The sequence below is a fragment of the Aplosporella prunicola genome (genome assembly GCF_010093885.1).
Source record: "Aplosporella prunicola CBS 121167 unplaced genomic scaffold K452scaffold_15, whole genome shotgun sequence".
NCBI lineage: Eukaryota > Fungi > Ascomycota > Dothideomycetes > Botryosphaeriales > Aplosporellaceae > Aplosporella > Aplosporella prunicola.
In genome coordinates, this window is record NW_022983543.1 from 408,194 (window position 1) to 423,623 (window position 15,430).

At 54.3% G+C, this 15,430-nt stretch overlaps 7 protein-coding genes across 7 annotated transcripts; 3 read left to right on the top strand and 4 right to left on the bottom strand.

The window, feature by feature from the left end:
• Window positions 1-47: 47 nt before the first annotated feature.
• On the bottom strand, window positions 48-2,074 carry K452DRAFT_288352 (uncharacterized protein). The gene is made up of 3 exons (XM_033540640.1): window positions 1,809-2,074; window positions 1,260-1,717; window positions 48-1,205 (listed from the first exon to the last, which is right to left on the bottom strand). Exons 1-3 carry the CDS (start codon window positions 1,824-1,826, stop codon window positions 188-190), a joined length of 1,494 nt encoding a protein of 497 aa, XP_033396670.1. The 5' UTR covers window positions 1,827-2,074; the 3' UTR covers window positions 48-187.
• A 262-nt stretch (window positions 2,075-2,336) lies between these two features.
• Window positions 2,337-3,839, bottom strand: K452DRAFT_359381 (uncharacterized protein; the record flags this gene model as incomplete). The annotated part of the gene is made up of 2 exons (XM_033546261.1): window positions 2,337-3,725; window positions 3,774-3,839. The coding sequence occupies 2 exons, from the start codon at window positions 3,837-3,839 to the stop codon at window positions 2,352-2,354; spliced, it is 1,440 nt and encodes a 479-aa protein (XP_033396671.1). The 3' UTR covers window positions 2,337-2,351.
• A 550-nt stretch (window positions 3,840-4,389) lies between these two features.
• On the bottom strand, window positions 4,390-5,965 carry K452DRAFT_334472 (uncharacterized protein; the record flags this gene model as incomplete). Its single annotated transcript, XM_033545194.1, has 1 exon — window positions 4,390-5,965. Exon 1 carries the CDS (start codon window positions 5,671-5,673, stop codon window positions 4,390-4,392), a length of 1,284 nt encoding a protein of 427 aa, XP_033396672.1. The 5' UTR covers window positions 5,674-5,965.
• Window positions 5,966-7,375: 1,410 nt separating this feature from the next.
• Window positions 7,376-8,630, top strand: K452DRAFT_334475 (uncharacterized protein; the record flags this gene model as incomplete). Its single annotated transcript, XM_033545195.1, has 2 exons — window positions 7,376-7,401; window positions 7,532-8,630. 2 exons carry the CDS (start codon window positions 7,376-7,378, stop codon window positions 8,607-8,609), a joined length of 1,104 nt encoding a protein of 367 aa, XP_033396673.1. The 3' UTR covers window positions 8,610-8,630.
• A 417-nt stretch (window positions 8,631-9,047) lies between these two features.
• Window positions 9,048-10,162, top strand: K452DRAFT_272705 (uncharacterized protein). Its single transcript, XM_033539102.1, has 3 exons — window positions 9,048-9,175; window positions 9,246-9,482; window positions 9,556-10,162. Exons 1-3 carry the CDS (start codon window positions 9,083-9,085, stop codon window positions 10,111-10,113), a joined length of 888 nt encoding a protein of 295 aa, XP_033396674.1. The 5' UTR covers window positions 9,048-9,082; the 3' UTR covers window positions 10,114-10,162.
• Window positions 10,163-10,440: 278 nt separating this feature from the next.
• Window positions 10,441-12,903, bottom strand: K452DRAFT_288354 (uncharacterized protein). Its single transcript, XM_033540641.1, has 3 exons — window positions 12,663-12,903; window positions 11,847-12,603; window positions 10,441-11,491 (listed from the first exon to the last, which is right to left on the bottom strand). The coding sequence occupies exons 1-3, from the start codon at window positions 12,758-12,760 to the stop codon at window positions 10,538-10,540; spliced, it is 1,809 nt and encodes a 602-aa protein (XP_033396675.1). The 5' UTR covers window positions 12,761-12,903; the 3' UTR covers window positions 10,441-10,537.
• A 137-nt stretch (window positions 12,904-13,040) lies between these two features.
• On the top strand, window positions 13,041-14,189 carry K452DRAFT_351663 (uncharacterized protein). Its single transcript, XM_033545734.1, has 2 exons — window positions 13,041-14,037; window positions 14,094-14,189. The coding sequence occupies exon 1, from the start codon at window positions 13,070-13,072 to the stop codon at window positions 13,991-13,993; it is 924 nt and encodes a 307-aa protein (XP_033396676.1). The 5' UTR covers window positions 13,041-13,069; the 3' UTR covers window positions 13,994-14,037; window positions 14,094-14,189.
• The last annotated feature ends 1,241 nt before the right edge of the window (window positions 14,190-15,430 follow it).

Sequence of the window (15,430 nt, forward strand, 5' to 3'; positions counted from 1 at the left end):
GCGAGTGTCGATGCTGTTTCAAATGACCTCATCGAAGCTCCGACCAGGCACCAGGTTATCCTTGCATGTTTGTATGTACGTGCGAAATCAAAATCTACGACTCAAACATCCTTCGTCGGTATAATGCTAAGCACACTAATGCTCTCATTACCTGCGTTCGTCATCTCATACACTCATTGCGCACCTCCTACGCGCCCTGCAGGGGCTGCCCGTTTCCACCCAGCGTAATCGTCTTCGTGATAACATACTCCTCAATCCCCAGCAAGCTGCCTTCACGGCCAAATCCGCTCTCCTTGACACCACCAAACGGCGCCGCCGGGTCCGAGATCAAGCCCGTGTTCACGCCAACCATACCGACCTCAAGCGCCTCAGCAATGCGGTAGCAGCGTTGAATGTCCTGCGAGAAGAAGTAGCCCGCAAGGCCGACCTCAGCCGCATTAGCCAACTTCACGACGTCCTCCTCCGTCTCGAAGGGGAACAGGCCCGCGACGGGGCCGAACGTCTCCTCGTGCGATAGCTTCATGTCCGCCGTCATGTCGCGCAGGACCGTGGGGGCGTAGAAGTTGGAGCCGAGGTCAGGCAGCTTCTGCCCACCGATAAGCAGCTTCGCGCCCTGCTTGACGGCGTCCTGTACGTGCGAGTCGACCTTGGAGACGGCGCGGTCGTGGATCAGCGGGCCGTGGGTCACGCCCTCGTCGTAGCCGGCGCCGACCTTGAAGTCCTTGACTTTGGCAGCGAAGGCTTTGCAGAACTCGTCGTAGACACCCTTTTGCACGTAGATTCGGTTCGCGCACACGCAGGTCTGTCCTGATGACCGGAACTTAGAGGTAATCGCACCCGCAACCGCCTTTTCGAGGTCCGCGTCGTCGAAAACGATGAACGGGGCGTTGCCGCCCAGCTCAAACGACAGCTTCTTTAGTGTTTGGGACGATTGCTTCATGAGCAGCTTGCCAACGTTGGTGCTGCCCGTAAATGAAACCTTCTTCACGATCGGGGAGGTCGTAATAGCTTCGCCGAGTTCAGGCGTGTTCTCGGAGGCGGTTATGATGTTGACGACGCCCTTGGGGATACCGGCGCGGTGTGCAAGCTCCGCAAGAGCAGCTGCAGTCAGAGGAGTCTCACCAGGAGACTTGGCCACGACTGTACAACCGGCTGCCAGAGCGGGTCCGATCTTGCGAGTAAGCATGGCGGCAGGGAAATTCCATCTTGAGAGAAGTTAGTGTCAATCTGATCAGCAAACAAGCATCATCTACACTCACGGCGTAATCAGCCCGCAGACACCAACCGGCTCCTTGATAGTAAAGACCCTGTTTCCTGCCACGCTTGCGGGAATGGTGTTGCCATAGACGCGCGGTGCCTCCTCGCTGAACCACTCAAAGAAGTTCGCAGCGTATGTGACCTCTCCCTTGGCGTCCGCCAACGGCTTTCCGTTCTCCCACGTTATAAGCTTTGCTAGGTCGTCGGCGTTCTCTATCATCAAGTCGTACCACTTGCGTAACATGCGCGAGCGCTCGCGTCCTGTCAACTTCCGAAAGGCCGGGAGCGCGGCGTAGGCTGCGTCAATGGCTTTTTGTGCGTCTGAAGCATCCATTTCCGGTTGGGTCGTGATCACTTTATGCGTGTTGGGGTCGGTGACCTCGTAGGTCTTCCCCGAGGCCGCGCCCACCCATTCGCCATTGACGTAGGCCTGCGTCTTCAGCAGCGACTTGTCCTTGAGCTGGGAGGCTGTCAGCTGGCATGGCCAATTATGCGTAGGAGCTTTGTCCGTAACTCAAGGTTAGTTCTGAGGCGGGACTGGCTCTACATACGGAAGGTACGTGGCCCATTGCGTATGATCTGGCAGCGAATCGAGGTCTGAAGGCAGTCGTGAAGCGTGAGCGGACGGCGGTCTTTTGAGCTAAGTTAAGGACAGGCCGCATGGTGAATTGACGTGATCAGTCGAGGAGGAGAAAGTCGATCTTGGGGCACAGAGGTGGATGAGCTGATCCGAGAGCTTAAGCCTTGGGGATTGCGGGGATACGCGATGACGTTTGAGCTGTGTCAGGCGCGACGCGAATTGCGAGCCGAGGAGCCCCGGCAGCGCGCGATATTATACCATGTAGATGGTCTTGTCGGTCAATGCACTGCCGTATCTTCGCCTCCAACCAGCGCCAACGGCGGAGATCAAGTCGCGTCAGCGTCAATGGCGGCGAGACGCGTGGAGCTCTTGGAAGCCTGGGCCACATCGTGAGCGCATGGGCCAGCCCGCTCACGACCTACTCAACACCACCAGAGTAACTACTTCGTAAAACTACTTGTTAAGACTACCTAATGCTGAATCATAATCTCTCTTCTCTCATTCTCATCCTCCTTCATTGAATCTTCCTCCCACTCCACTGTGTCCATGCCTTTCTCGCCTCCTCTTCTGCATCGTATCCATAACACCAAGCTTGTGTCACTGGATCGCTCCACTGGTTCGGGCTCTGCAAGAAATGTCGTCCCTCCACCTCCGGCCTCATGGCTTCGTCTCTAGCCTTCTGCTCTGGCCCGTCCGCAAAATGCCATAGCTTGCTATTCACAGCGCTCGCCTCCTGCATCTGGTTCGCGCGTGGAATGCGTATTTTCTCAAATACCTCAAGAGCTGCCGGGAGCTCCGCCGTGGACCGAATAAGCGAGAGAAGAGTAGCTAGGCAGCCCGCATCCTCGACAGCAATGGCCGCGCCCTGCGACATGTAGGGGAGCATTGCGTGTGCAGCGTCGCCAAGGATTACCATCCGGCCCGACGCTGAGGTCCATCGATCCAATGCTTGTCCGCTCATAAGCGGCCATTTCAACGTCGTCTCAATCATTCCGATGACCTTGGTCAGGCAAGGGTCCCAGTCCGCAAATCGTCTGTTAGCATCCTCAATGGCCGTTTCCTGCTCCCACGAGCTGGGATCTGACTCTTCAGAATGAGAAAGTACAACATTAAATGTGCTCCCGCCAGCGATAACGTAGGTCATGGCGTGCTGTCTTTCTCCGATCCAGCAATTCTGTCCTGGGTTCTCTAGAAGCCATCGAGTGTCCGGATCTGCCAGCATCTTGGACGTGTTGACAGTTGCACGATAAGCTGCGAAGCCTGTGAGGACAGGAGGTTTGTCCTTAATGCCGAGCACGGCCTTGCGTGCATTGGAGTTAATCCCATCAGCCCCAATGATAACATCAGCCACATGCTCTTTTCCATCCTCCAGTGTCAGGCTCGGCCTCGCGGCGTCGTATGTATTGATCCTGCTATTCATCCGAAAGTTCACACCAAGCTCCAAAGCTCGGTCATACAGGGCTTGCTGGTAATGTGCACGATGCACAACATAGTAAGGCGCTCCGAAAGCTGTCCGGCAATCTGGAATGAGCTGCGTATGGCCGATAACTGCTCCATTCTCCCAACGTCGAAAGTTGATGGCCTTCGGCTCCACAAAGTCTTTGACGTGAGGTTCCACCCCCCATCGGCGGAGCAGCTTGGTCGAGTTCGGAGGCACCTGTATCCCTGCTCCAACTTCAACGAGCACCGGGGCCTGTTCGAAGACAGTGACGTCGTGTCCGCGCTGGGCCAGCGCAACGGCAGTCGCTAAGCCACCAATTCCAGCGCCAACAATGATGATGTTGAGTGGACATTCTGCTAGTTGGGCAATCTCATCAACGTCTCTCGGCAGGGTGGACTGATAGAGCTTTTTAAGGAATTCTAGGCTGCGGGTCGGGTAAGATGCGGTCTGCCACTTCCGTTAAATGTTTGCGTGGGTGAGCAGTGAAAAACCTACAAGCTTTTTGGGGCCCAATGCCCCCTCGAAAACCACACCTTCCGACTCTTCTGAGGTATATGTCATGGGTCGCAGATTTGATAACTAAGGGTTTCTTGTGACCAGAGAGGGGAAGCCGTGCAGTTTATGGGCGAGTGCCAAGGTATGCCATCACTCCGGTTACTTCACTTGACGACAAATGGAAAAAGGAAGCGACAAGCCACCACCCATCGGAAATAGATGAGTTTGCTTCTTCTTAACCTCGTTGCAGACACGCATGCATGCATGCATGCATGTCGCATCCGAACTCGTACTACCGATCCCATCCCCGGTTTAGGACACACTGATGCAGATCGTGACGACACATGAATAAACTCAACCTTAATAGCCGACGCCTAAACGAATCTCCCACATAACCTACAGTCCTTATGAAAACACATAGTAGCTGCTAACACAAACTAAGCACAAACACAAACGCCAACAAGACTGGAAACCTTCCAGAGCCCCAGAAGGTGCTAACCTCTAAACGGACAAAGCTGGACTCAAGAGGTATTGTCATGGAACCTGCAAGGGCACCTTGACAACACCCCAATCATCTGTCCGCTTTCCGCAGGTACTCAACCTGGCCAGGTGCAAATTATTGACCTTTAAACTGACGGACATTCATTATAGTATACCTCGGTTCCAGGACATCCTCGTCAAGAGGAGGAGGAGCACGGGTGTTATCCTCCGCAAGGCGCTTGGCCACGTTGGCTGCGTTTTTCAGCCCCTCGACGGACCATGCGGGGTCAACCCAGCATATCTTAACATTCACACCCAGGCTCTTTATCTTGTCTATTAACCCACGAATCTTGCAGATATGGTTGCCATGCCTAGAATGTTGAATGTTACCCCAGCTGAATTCTTTCATGCCGAGCACAGTCTCCTTGCAATCAGTGTAGATGACGCAAGTCTTAGGGCGCCAGGCCGTGCCGTAGCCAAGGTCAGGGATCGGGGCCATATCAGGTCTGAGGATGGTTCCCTCAGCAAACCGCGCAAGACACTGCACCCGGACGAGTCTTGCCGCAATCTCCACGGCCTTGAGCATGACAAGAGAAGATTCCTCCACTTTTTGCTGGACGTGGGTAGTGGTGGAATGCCATGTAAGGGCCGGGCCATTGTTCACGTTCCTGTTGTCTGCCGGGCAGGCGTCCTTCCAGGCTACACCCACGGTGGATTTGCAGCGGCTTATCCAGAACGGCATGCGCGACCAGGCCGCGGGTGTGTACTCGGCCATTGCAGCCGCGTAGGCCTGGTCCGCTGGCAGGATTTCTACTATCCCGCAGAAGTTGTGATAAGTATGAGAGTAGAGTATTTCTGACTGTGGGGTTTCTGAGGTGTCCTCCTCAACCTCTACCTCCTGCTCACTGTTTTCCTGCGACAAAGGCCCCTGCGTATCTTCTTCCTGCTTATCATCTTCCTGCTTATCATCTTCCTGCTTCTCCTCCTTCTCAGCCTCAACCTCACTTTTAAGTGGTTGCGGAATACTGGAGCCGGAGTCACTTTCCGGGTTGGATTCGGATGCGGCCCCTTCCAAGGACGATTCCGAGTTGGAAACATCCGAAGACTCCGCTGTGGGTACAGGTCCTTGGAGATCGGGACCACTGCCCGTGGAGGATTGGATTGGGGATACGCCGATTATTCTCCTCAAAGACTCCCAGAAGTAGCCCAAGTGGGAAGCATCGCCGGAATCACTCATCGTGGAGGACAAAACTGAGGATCCGGCATGTCTCTCCAGGTACTCCCTTAAGTGGGAAGCGTCACCGAGATCGCTTATGGAGGATGGGACCTCCCCCACATCCACGGGGTAGGAGTAGCCGTAATACATGTTTGTCTTTAAAACATGAGCAGAGACTAGCTGGCTCGGAGCGGATCTTACCATACAGTTCAAAGGAGTGAGGGTTCAAAGGAGTGAGAGCTCAAAAGAGCGAGAGTTCTCGAGGGCACTTTCGCAAGTGACCCTGTCACGGACCGGCTTGAAAAGCAAAGATTCTGGACGCAGTTGTCAAGATAGTGGAGGATCGGTCGGGAAGATTTGACGAGCAGAGCTGCCTCTCTTCAGTCTTCAGTGGCCTTTTATACCTAGCGCCGTCGCCTTTTCCTTGTGGACGGCAGAGCGGCCTCGCTACCATAGATGACGGTGGGCAAAACTCGAACGCAACCCTATTACCCGGACTTCAAGAACGAGGAGTTTCTGGCTTGCGGTGGAACAAATGCGCATTTTGAGGCTCAGAAGCTCTGAATGATGACATATGCCTTGGAGTCAGAAAGATGTCCTTGTCGGTGTCCCACGGCTGACCCTAACTTCCGTACACAGTTACAGCGAATCGTACGACGGCAGCCAAAAAACACGACCACTTACCGGCTCTGAAAGTTCGAAAGCCGTGAGCGACAGATGGGAGGGTGGGTGACCACCAATCAGCCGATGGGCTTGGCTCGCGGGTGAGTTTCCAGAGCGTCTCTGCCTGACCAACCCCACCAGACTACCATGGAGTTTGCCAAGAGCTTTGTTATTCCCGCTTGTAACGCATCGGAAATGACGTCGCGCTGCAGTGTGCGTGCATTTTCCGTGACCTTTTCTGAGGTCACGTTGGGCTGGGCACTCACCACCGTACTCGTTTCTCTAGCCCTGTGGTTTGGACTTCGCTTAATGACGAGATAAATGCCTCATGTCAGCTGTGGTAGCTGCAGCTGCAGCTGCTTCCACTGTTGCTGGCTGAGCTTGGCGAGGGTGTGGGCGGGGGGGTGTGAAAGAGTGAGTTCGAAAGATCGCTTTTGCCCAAGGCGAGGGAAGAAGAGGATGGAACGAGTAGGAAACGCCAGTTGAGGCTGCTCATTTCTTTTGGTTCTGTTGCTGCGCTGCTGCTGTAGTTGCTGATTGGCTTCGGACAGTTTCCCCGGATTCTCCTCACTTTGAAGCTAGATCTTGCCAGATTTCATTTCTTGAAGTCTACTTGTGAGTGATGATGTTGAGCTACGGACACTGGTGTATCTCTGTGCAGTCTGTAAGCCTGTTTTCATATCGATTTGCGTGTATCTAGCTGATTTCTTGTATATCTGTAGGTGTTTTGTGCGGACGATATTAATATTGTTGTGTTATTACGAAAAGCTGCCTCATTCCCAACTCCATACATTTTTTGTAAGGTAGCATGACTACAGTGGTGCATAATTCCGAATGCCTCTTCGTGTATACATGATAAATGGCTTTTGTGTCTAGGTTAGTATTTCCCGCTCTAGACTTAAAAAAGTCGTAACTTTCCTTATCCGACTTTTCCTGTAAGCACGTTCACATTTTACGCTAAGGACACATATACTTTTCTGTCCACGTATTTGATATTCGATGGGAAATTGACGGTTTTTTATCACCGGCTTAGATGTGTGCTCTCAAGTTGCCATAAACGCGTTAGCGTGCATCAGCCATAGCTACCTTGCACCCTAAATCTACCCCCGACGCGTATGCCCCGACCTTCAAGGTAACATGTTAGCTCTAACGACATCCCCCATCTAGACACGTTTCACTTTCACTTCACCATTTCTCACCCAACCTTCCTCACTTCTCACATTCTCTTCACACCACGCACGACATGGCTGCTCAGGGTGTCAATACACAGTAAGTTCGACTGCGTCGCCTATTCCGCAGCCTAACAAAGTTGCAACACTATCCAAGTGAACCGGAAGTTGCTTGTTCGGGCACAGCCACCAAATACAATAACAGATTGATGCTACTATGTTTGTCACAGCGATAGCGAACAGCGTTTCTGCGGCCAGCTCGTCTGGAAATCCGCCGCAGAGGCCCTCGAATTCGCAGGAAACATCTACAACTCGCCATTCCCGGCCGGCAACCTCATACTCTGGGCAGACGGCTCACACACTGAAGACGAGAACGTGACAATAACTGCCGCAAGCGGCGCGGTGGCCTACATGCCATGCTGGAACATGTCAACGCGGAAGGAGGACGCGTTCTGGACGGACGCCAAGGGCGAGACGGACGCGAAACGGGCTTGGTGGCAAGAAGACGCCTTTATGCTCTCAGGTGACGGATGTTCGCTTGATGCCGAGCTCTCTGCCATCGCGCGTGCGCTTGGAATCGCTGTCCATGAGGCCGGGAACCGGCTCGCGCGCTCGCGGGTCCTGCAGCAGACGTACGCCGAGGCCGGCCAGACGATGCCGCATGAAGACCCCAAGGTCACCAGGATCATCGTCTTCACTGACTCTGCATATGGCATCTCCTATATCAGAGATCAGAGGGCCTGGTCCAATTTGCGGAATCGCGCGAGTAAGCGCCGTGCTAGCGATGCCCAGGCACTTCAAGCCCGGAGGGAATTAGTGCGGTTGATTGTCGAGAGGTCGCATCTCCTGGCAGCACTTGGAGTCGAGAGGTTAGGGCTTCACTGGTGTCCAAGCCACAGCGGCGTCTTGGGGAACATACTCGCCGACAGAGCTGCTCGAGATCTCACGAAGCACCATTTCAACCTCGTCAAGCTCCAGGCGGCTCGCGCCTTGACGGAAGCTCATCATCGCCCTCGTCCGCCTCCCGCTGGCTCTACCCCTCTGTCTCTCCTTCCGAATATTCGCCCGCAGCTCTCATATGGTGTCAGTCATAGCGAATGGATGGCCATCGTGGTCAATGCGCTGCAGATTAAAAACAACGGACTAAGAGGTCTGCTGCGGAATAAGAAGAGAATTCGCGCAACTGAGAGGCGGAGGAGGAGGAGCATTCTCGCTGACGAGGGCTTGGAGCGCCGTGCAAGACAGTGGAAGGAGTTTAGTACCCGCCGCTATGCCAGAGCGAAGGGAATTCCCAGGTGGACAGACTGAGCGGAACTAGTGCCGCAATTGGGTGCGCAGGAGAATTTGGAAGGTGGATCCAGAGGAAATAGCGTCGCTGCTCACGTCTGACTCTCTTTGGTTTGGTTTACCTAGTACCACTCCCCTAATAATGGTCACTGTCTTATCTCGCTACTCTCGTGTGCGAAGAAGTACCTTTGTGTAAACCAAGTATATCGCACCTTGTCCAATTCTCAAATCTCTACTCCCACTGACATCCAGTTGTGTTCTGAATGTGCAAAGTTGTCGATCTACACAAAGATATAACCATGACCGCAATGTCTCTGTACATGAGCGCAGAGACGCGTTCTGGGGACGCGTTCCGGAGCGTCGGGAAGGAGTGGGCTGTTATCGATTAGGGCTAAAAATTTAGTCGGGGACGAAGCACCGAGACAGCGATCCTCGAGCGCGACCCGCGACTGCGACATAGCAATCCACAAACACACACACACACAGACCCAACAATGGTTAAGAGGAAAGAGAGAAGAGACCCCGAGGAGCTGGGCGACGCGCCCCCAGCCAAGGAGCACCAGGACGGAGACGAGTCCAGCGATGATGTCAGTCGCAATGCGCCGCATCCCCACCATGAGATACAACAATGATGCTAACACGATGAGACGGGGTTAGGACATGGACATGCTGGACGTCGAGTTCGAGTGGTTCGACCCGTCGCCCGAAGTCGACTTCCACGGGCTCAAGACGCTGTGCCGGCAGCTGTTCGACGTCGACAACCAGCTCTTCGACCTATCCGCACTAGCAGACCTCGTGCTATCGCAGCCGACACTGGGCTCGACCGTGAAGGTCGACGGGCTAGAATCGGATCCGTACGCCTTCCTGACGGTGCTGAACCTGCACGAGCACCGGGTACGCGCGCCCCATGGCAGCAGCAGCACGCCGCCGCACCACGCGCACAGTGGCTAACTAACCGCCGCCGCAGGAAAAACAAGTCATCAAAGACCTGACCAGCTACGTGCTGAGGAAGTCGGCCACGGACGCATCCACCGCCCAGCTCGCGCAGCTGCTCGACCCCGCCTCGCCCGCCCAGGTCGGCCTCATCCTCACCGAGCGCTTCATCAACATGCCCTCGGAAATCGTGCCGCCCATGTACAACATGCTGCTCGAGGAGATGCAATGGGCGCTCGAGGACAAGGAGCCCTACCACTTCTCGCACTACCTGCTCATCTCCAAAACCTACCTCGAGGTCGAGTCGAAGCTGGACCAGCAGGAGACCCGCCCTAAGAAGAAGGGCAAGAAGGAGGCTAGCAGCGAGACGTTCTACTTCCACCCCGAGGACGAGGTCCTCCATAAGCATGCCCTCGCGCACTGTAACTACGAGTACGACAAGCAGGGCGATGAGGGCGCTAGCGATGCGAAGCGCGCCTTCCAGGAGGCTGGCGTCAAGCCTGTCGGGCACATGATTCTTATTGATGGCAGCAAGTTCGAGGGCGCCATCAAGGCGGTTGGTGAATATCTCGGCGGTCCTGCTGCCCAGTAGGCTGCGAATCTTACATATTTGGCTATGAAGCGGGAAGATGATGATCCCGCAAAAAAAAAAAAAAAAAGTTATACCAGCGAGCTGATAGCGAATGTAGAATGTCTTTCCATCTTGTGGTGTGCTTTGTAGGTTGCTACCGATTGGCACCTCCATGACGATCGCGTGTGCTTTACAAAGGTATGAGGTTGTTGGCCGAGGATACAAACACAACCAACAGCACATTTCAGTTATGGCGCGATGTGACATGAGACCGGAGGATATAAACCCATCGTCATACATATATACGTACCAAACCAAAGACTTTTCAAGTAGAAGCACTGAACAGACCGATGCGAAAAAACTGCGGAATGGCTGTGGCATTGCACAAGGGGTATCTCAATTGTGGGGTGCACTTGGCACGCTGCCAGTCCGTCAAGCAAGCTATCTAGTTCTTCTTTCTCTTCTTCGCCGCCGACAACGCTTCCGATATCCTGGCGAGATCGGCCTCGACGGCCTCGTCATCCTCATCCTCGTCACCATCAACCTCCTCGCCGACCAGAGTAGCGGCATCGGCACCCTCTTCGTCATCCTCATCCTCTTCACTGTCCTCGTCTCCGTCGTCTTCAAAACTCTCAAAGTCGTCATCTTCCTCATCGTCATCATCATCGTCTTCGGCCTCCTGGTTCTCAGCACCATTCGCCGCCGCCGCCGCCGCCTCCTCATCCCGCTTCCTCTTGCGGGGCATTTCACCAAGACGGCCCTCGCGGCCGGCCATGTCACTGGCGTCCTCTCCCTCCTGAGCCGGCAGCGGAGTGTACCAAGGAATCTTGCCGCGCATGAAATCGTTCAGCACCATCTTGGCAACACCATCCAGATCTGCCTCACCACCCTTCAACAGCCTTCCACCCTTCCGAGCCAGCTGCTCAAGGAAGTCGGTTGGCGTCTGGTAGTCCTGAAGCTCGTACGTCCGGAGGACATGCTGCTTCTTGCATTTTCCTAACGCCGCCGCAACGTACTGCTCGGGGTGCTCGGTCTTTTCGATACGAACGACACCGCGCAGCAGCAGATCCGCATCGGTGTCGTTGCCATTGGGTGGGACAATACCAGGACAGTCGATGAGATAGATCCGCTTCATGAGCGTCACGTACTGCCAGACCTTGGTCTCACCGGGAATGGGCGCCGTCGTGCAGACCTTCTTCTTGCGCAGCGTGTTGATAATGGACGACTTGCCCGTGTTTGGGTAGCCAATCAGACCGACAGAGACTTGCTTCCGGTCGGAGTGAAGAATGGAGAATTGGCGGAGGAGCGAGATCAACGAGCCTTTTCCAAAGCTGTGGTTGATCGACGCATGGAAAGCAAGAGTAGGGTAATCTTTCGACAGGAAGCGCACCCAAGCGGCCTGGTCATAATGTCAGCATTGGAACAGAAGACCAATGAAAATAAGTTTTCGCAGTGATGATATGTATGAAACGTTACTAAGAAAGCCGCCATTGGAGGCCCACACGAGGTGGTGACGGTATTCTACTCAAAAACGAATCGTTCTCAGGCCCTTTGTGGCCAAACCCCAAGACGGGGTTCGACCGACTCCACAGCCATAACGGCCGGAAGACGCGGGTCGAGATCAATCTCCCAAAGCTGTAACAGACATCTATCCATTGAGATATTGCACCAGGTGCAGGAAGGAGCCTTGACTTAGCAATGGGGAGCGCGCGTGACGCGCAGAGAGGATTAAAGAAAGAAATGTTGTGACTTACAGCAATCTTAGTCGGCACCAAATCGCACTTGTTCAGTACGAAGATTAAGTGCTTGTGGGGAGCTTCCTCCCTGATGTACTTCTCAACTGATCGACAGCGCGTGCCAAGAGGGTCTCTCGCATCCAGAACGTGTATTATGACGTCCGAGGAGTCGATGACCTTGTACAATTCGTTCCAAATTCTCTTACTCTGGCCCTTGGAGAAGATCGCCTCGCGAGCGGTGGAGGTGCTGCCCATCTCAAAGCCGTCACCACCCTCCTCTGCTCCGGCGCCCGAGTTACCGCTCAAGAGCAGCTGCTGCTCCAAGCGGTCGAGGTAGTCGTCGTGAGACTTGACAGTCTCACCTGCCAGGTCATCAATGCTGGACACGCCGAGCTTCACCCTCTTCCTTTGCGCCTTGGGCCCAAAGGTGTCGCTGAAAGGCGAAGTCTCGACCGTCATCTTAGCCTGGTGCTGCTTGATACCATGCTTGGTGTCCTTGTCCTGACCGTCTCTGATCAAGGACATGGGCAGCTTGTTGGACTTGAGAAGGACCGAGTACGGGTCGGACGCATGCTCGTTGATGGCGGTGCGGAAGGCCGCAAGTGACTCTTGGCTGATGACACGGGTGTTCGTGAACCACTTCCTGTTAGGCTCGATGCGAGCCTGGGGCTTGTCTCTCGACTGGTAGGACGCAGCCTTTGTGATGTCACCACGAGCATTCCTCTGCGCCTTGCCATCCTTGAACATGTTGAGGGTCTTGACCTTCTTCGCAGAGCTGCGTCGCAAAATCAATACAATGTCTCCACAGCAGCATACTAGGACAGGGGAGCGCACCGATAGAAGTTCTCGCCCTTGGTCTTGACATTGTTCATGCCATCGCCCGTCTTCCCCTGGCGGTCCTTCCTGTTCGCTTCCTTCTTGAAGTTGCCCATCTTTGCGCTATGGCGGCGACACGCACGCGCGAAGGAAAAACGGGAATTAAGATGGTCGCAAGGCGGTTCCGGTGGTTTGGGTGTGAACCACGGAGCACTTGCAAAAGCAAGAGGCTCAAAAAATGAAGAAAAGGGAAAAGTGGAAAAAGAGGACGGAGGGGAAAGGCACAGTGGTGGAGGTCGCGATCTTTTTTTCGGCCGGAGGTGCCAAGAAATTTGTAGAGCCCGGTGTTCAGCCGACAACATCTGCGAAAGTCTGGCGACGAGAGCGCAAGCGTCCGTCACGGCCTACTCGAGCATCAGTCCAAGATGCCTCCCTCATCTGCCAGGACGGTGCTTTCGTCGTCCATCCGCAGCCAGTCATGCGTAACTGGCGCCCGCCGCACCTTCACTTCCACCCCAGCAGCGCTTCAAGCTGGTGTCGGCCCCGAATCGCCCAAATACATCGACGTGCCTCAAGCGCCGCAGCGTACTGCTGATTGGTCGCCGGTGGTTAAGGGTGCTCTGCCCGTCCCTCGCAACATCTTCATCAACCGGAGCGAATTGCCCAAAGACTCGCCTGAATTCCTCGAGGCCGCTACCCCAGAACCGACCAAGACAACCGCTGCAAGAGGAGTCGACGCGCCGCGCATTGCTTACAGACAGCGCTTGGCATCGCTGCGCAGGCACCACTACCGCGAAAGTGTGTTACGTCTCCGCGAGCGAAAGACAAAGGCGGATACATACCTTGCCAGGCGTGGTGCTGCGCGACAAGCGGAACAGAGGGAGCTTGTCAGTCTGCCGGAGCGCGAGGATGAGCGTCTTACCAACCCCAGCATCACGCAAAGTGTGCGCGATATCCTCAGCGGCAAGCAGGCCTCTTTGACCGAGGCCGACATCCAAGCTAAGAAAGAGAACATTCGAGTACGGGAGGCCGTAAAGGCGCTTCACAGAAAGGACCAGCTCCACACGCTCTACATGCATGCGAGATCTTTTATCGTTACGGAAGAGCAATTCGACAAGACCCTTGAGGAAGTCTTCGGCACTGAAGAGAAGCCTGCCAGCTTCAGCCGCTACGCCGAACACCAGGGACGCAGCATCTGGGCCAGGGATAGACCTATGAACACCGCAGAAATGCTCGACGAAAGCCAGGGGAGGGGTCGTGCTGCACTCTCGCGAACAGAAGGCTTTGTTCACACGACACGTGATCGCATCCAGAAGATTGCGGAGGAACTTACCGGCGGTAAGATATGAGATTTGGTGGATGGACATTTATGTACAAATAAGATCATTATAAGGTTGTATGATTCTTTGTTCTTGTTTCTATGAGGTTTCACTGATTTATGTCAAGAAGGTTGAGGCCAAACGTCCCTCATGTCATTGTTAGCTTTCGCAGACGACGATTCACTGCAGATACTAGCAGAAAGAGTACCTTCGTAGAGCCAAACGGAAGCGACATTGTTAAATGACGTGCCTCGTAACTGTCTATATCGCCCTCATGATGCTTTTCTGGTGTATCTCGCAGAGAAGTTGGCGCCCAGTAGCAGCACAGATATTATCCTGGCTGTCGTGACTGGGCCTGCCTGGTATCTTTCGTTGAAGGCGAACTTGCCTCTTTTGAAGTGGCACATATTGTGTAAGTCTGATAATTCATCCGACTACATATCCGGCTGGCCTTTTTACAGCATGACGATTCGATCCGACGATTTAGGCGCCAAATGTCTCATGAACCCATTTTTGCAACACGTTCTGTGAACTACCTTGAAGAGTTAACCTCCGAGACAAAGCAATGGTCTTCCCGCAGGTATACAAGCGAGCTATGTGCCCCGGAAGGTCCTCTCGTGACATCTTCCACGGCCCCGGAGAGCTTAACTGCCTAAACGTCCGCTGCAAGGAGTTGTCCGCAATGAAACTGGAGAACAACTCACGTGTAATTGCTAATCTATCCCATAAGCGTGTCTTTGGTTACCCCTTGCAGACTCGGTACAGCTTGCGGATCGTCAGAACTTGCATTTCTCGGTGGTGAATAACCCCAAACTACCCTTGATCAACGCCAAGAGGAATACCTGGGAAGATTGATCTTCCTGAGGGATGTTGGTGCCGGCGCAGCAGACCTAAGCCAATGTGGCATGAAGGGTGCCGGCAGCGCGGGATTCTGATCACCTCCCCCATGACCATCGCCAACCTCCGTCCACTGGCATGCCGACCGAACAAGACACCGAGGAGTATGGTGTTTGGTGCTCAAAGTCGTCCTTGCCCAAAGAGCGAGGACCTGGCCGCTACATGGACTTTCGATCGATGCAACGCGGTGGTGCAGGCGATGGTCGTGGCTGCCTTTTGCTAATGTTTTTGCCTTGGCGTGGCAGCGGTGCCTGGGTGCGTTCGTGCTTTCCCACCTGAGAAGCCATTTCTGGGACTATTTAAGTTTCCTCGCGCCCGTCCTCTTCTTCTTCCTCACATCCATCTTTGTCAATCCATTATCTCTTTATTTGGGCCGCCGAAATTCTGCTCCGTTGCTGTCACCGAACCAACATCATATCTCAATCACCGCATTTTACCATGAAGTCCGCCGCTGTTGTTGCTGCCGTTGGCCTGGCCATTGGCTCGAATGCTCTGGTTCCCCGACATGATGCTCTGGATCTCCGACAAGGCAGATGGTGAGTCCTCTTAACTCCAGGTTTTCCGAAGAAT

What these genes read in the sequence shown, in the direction of transcription:
- K452DRAFT_272705 (XM_033539102.1), top strand. Translation starts at nt 9,083, where the DNA reads ATGGTTAAGAGGAAAGAGAGAAGAGACCCCGAGGAGCTGGGCGACGCG. An exon ending in GAGACGAGTCCAGCGATGAT is followed by an intron (nt 9,176 to 9,245) that starts GTCAGTCGCAAT and finishes AGACGGGGTTAG; the next exon opens with GACATGGACATGCTGGACGT. An exon ending in TGAACCTGCACGAGCACCGG is followed by an intron (nt 9,483 to 9,555) that starts GTACGCGCGCCC and finishes CCGCCGCCGCAG; the next exon opens with GAAAAACAAGTCATCAAAGA.
- K452DRAFT_288352 (XM_033540640.1), bottom strand. An exon ending in GTCTGCGGGCTGATTACGCC is followed by an intron (nt 1,206 to 1,259) that starts GTGAGTGTAGAT and finishes ACTTCTCTCAAG; the next exon opens with ATGGAATTTCCCTGCCGCCA.
- K452DRAFT_351663 (XM_033545734.1), top strand. Translation starts at nt 13,070, where the DNA reads ATGCCTCCCTCATCTGCCAGGACGGTGCTTTCGTCGTCCATCCGCAGC.
- K452DRAFT_288354 (XM_033540641.1), bottom strand. Translation starts at nt 12,760, where the DNA reads ATGGGCAACTTCAAGAAGGAAGCGAACAGGAAGGACCGCCAGGGGAAG. An exon ending in AAGGGCGAGAACTTCTATCG is followed by an intron (nt 12,604 to 12,662) that starts GTGCGCTCCCCT and finishes TTTGCGACGCAG; the next exon opens with CTCTGCGAAGAAGGTCAAGA. An exon ending in TGGTGCCGACTAAGATTGCT is followed by an intron (nt 11,492 to 11,846) that starts GTAAGTCACAAC and finishes CATTATGACCAG; the next exon opens with GCCGCTTGGGTGCGCTTCCT.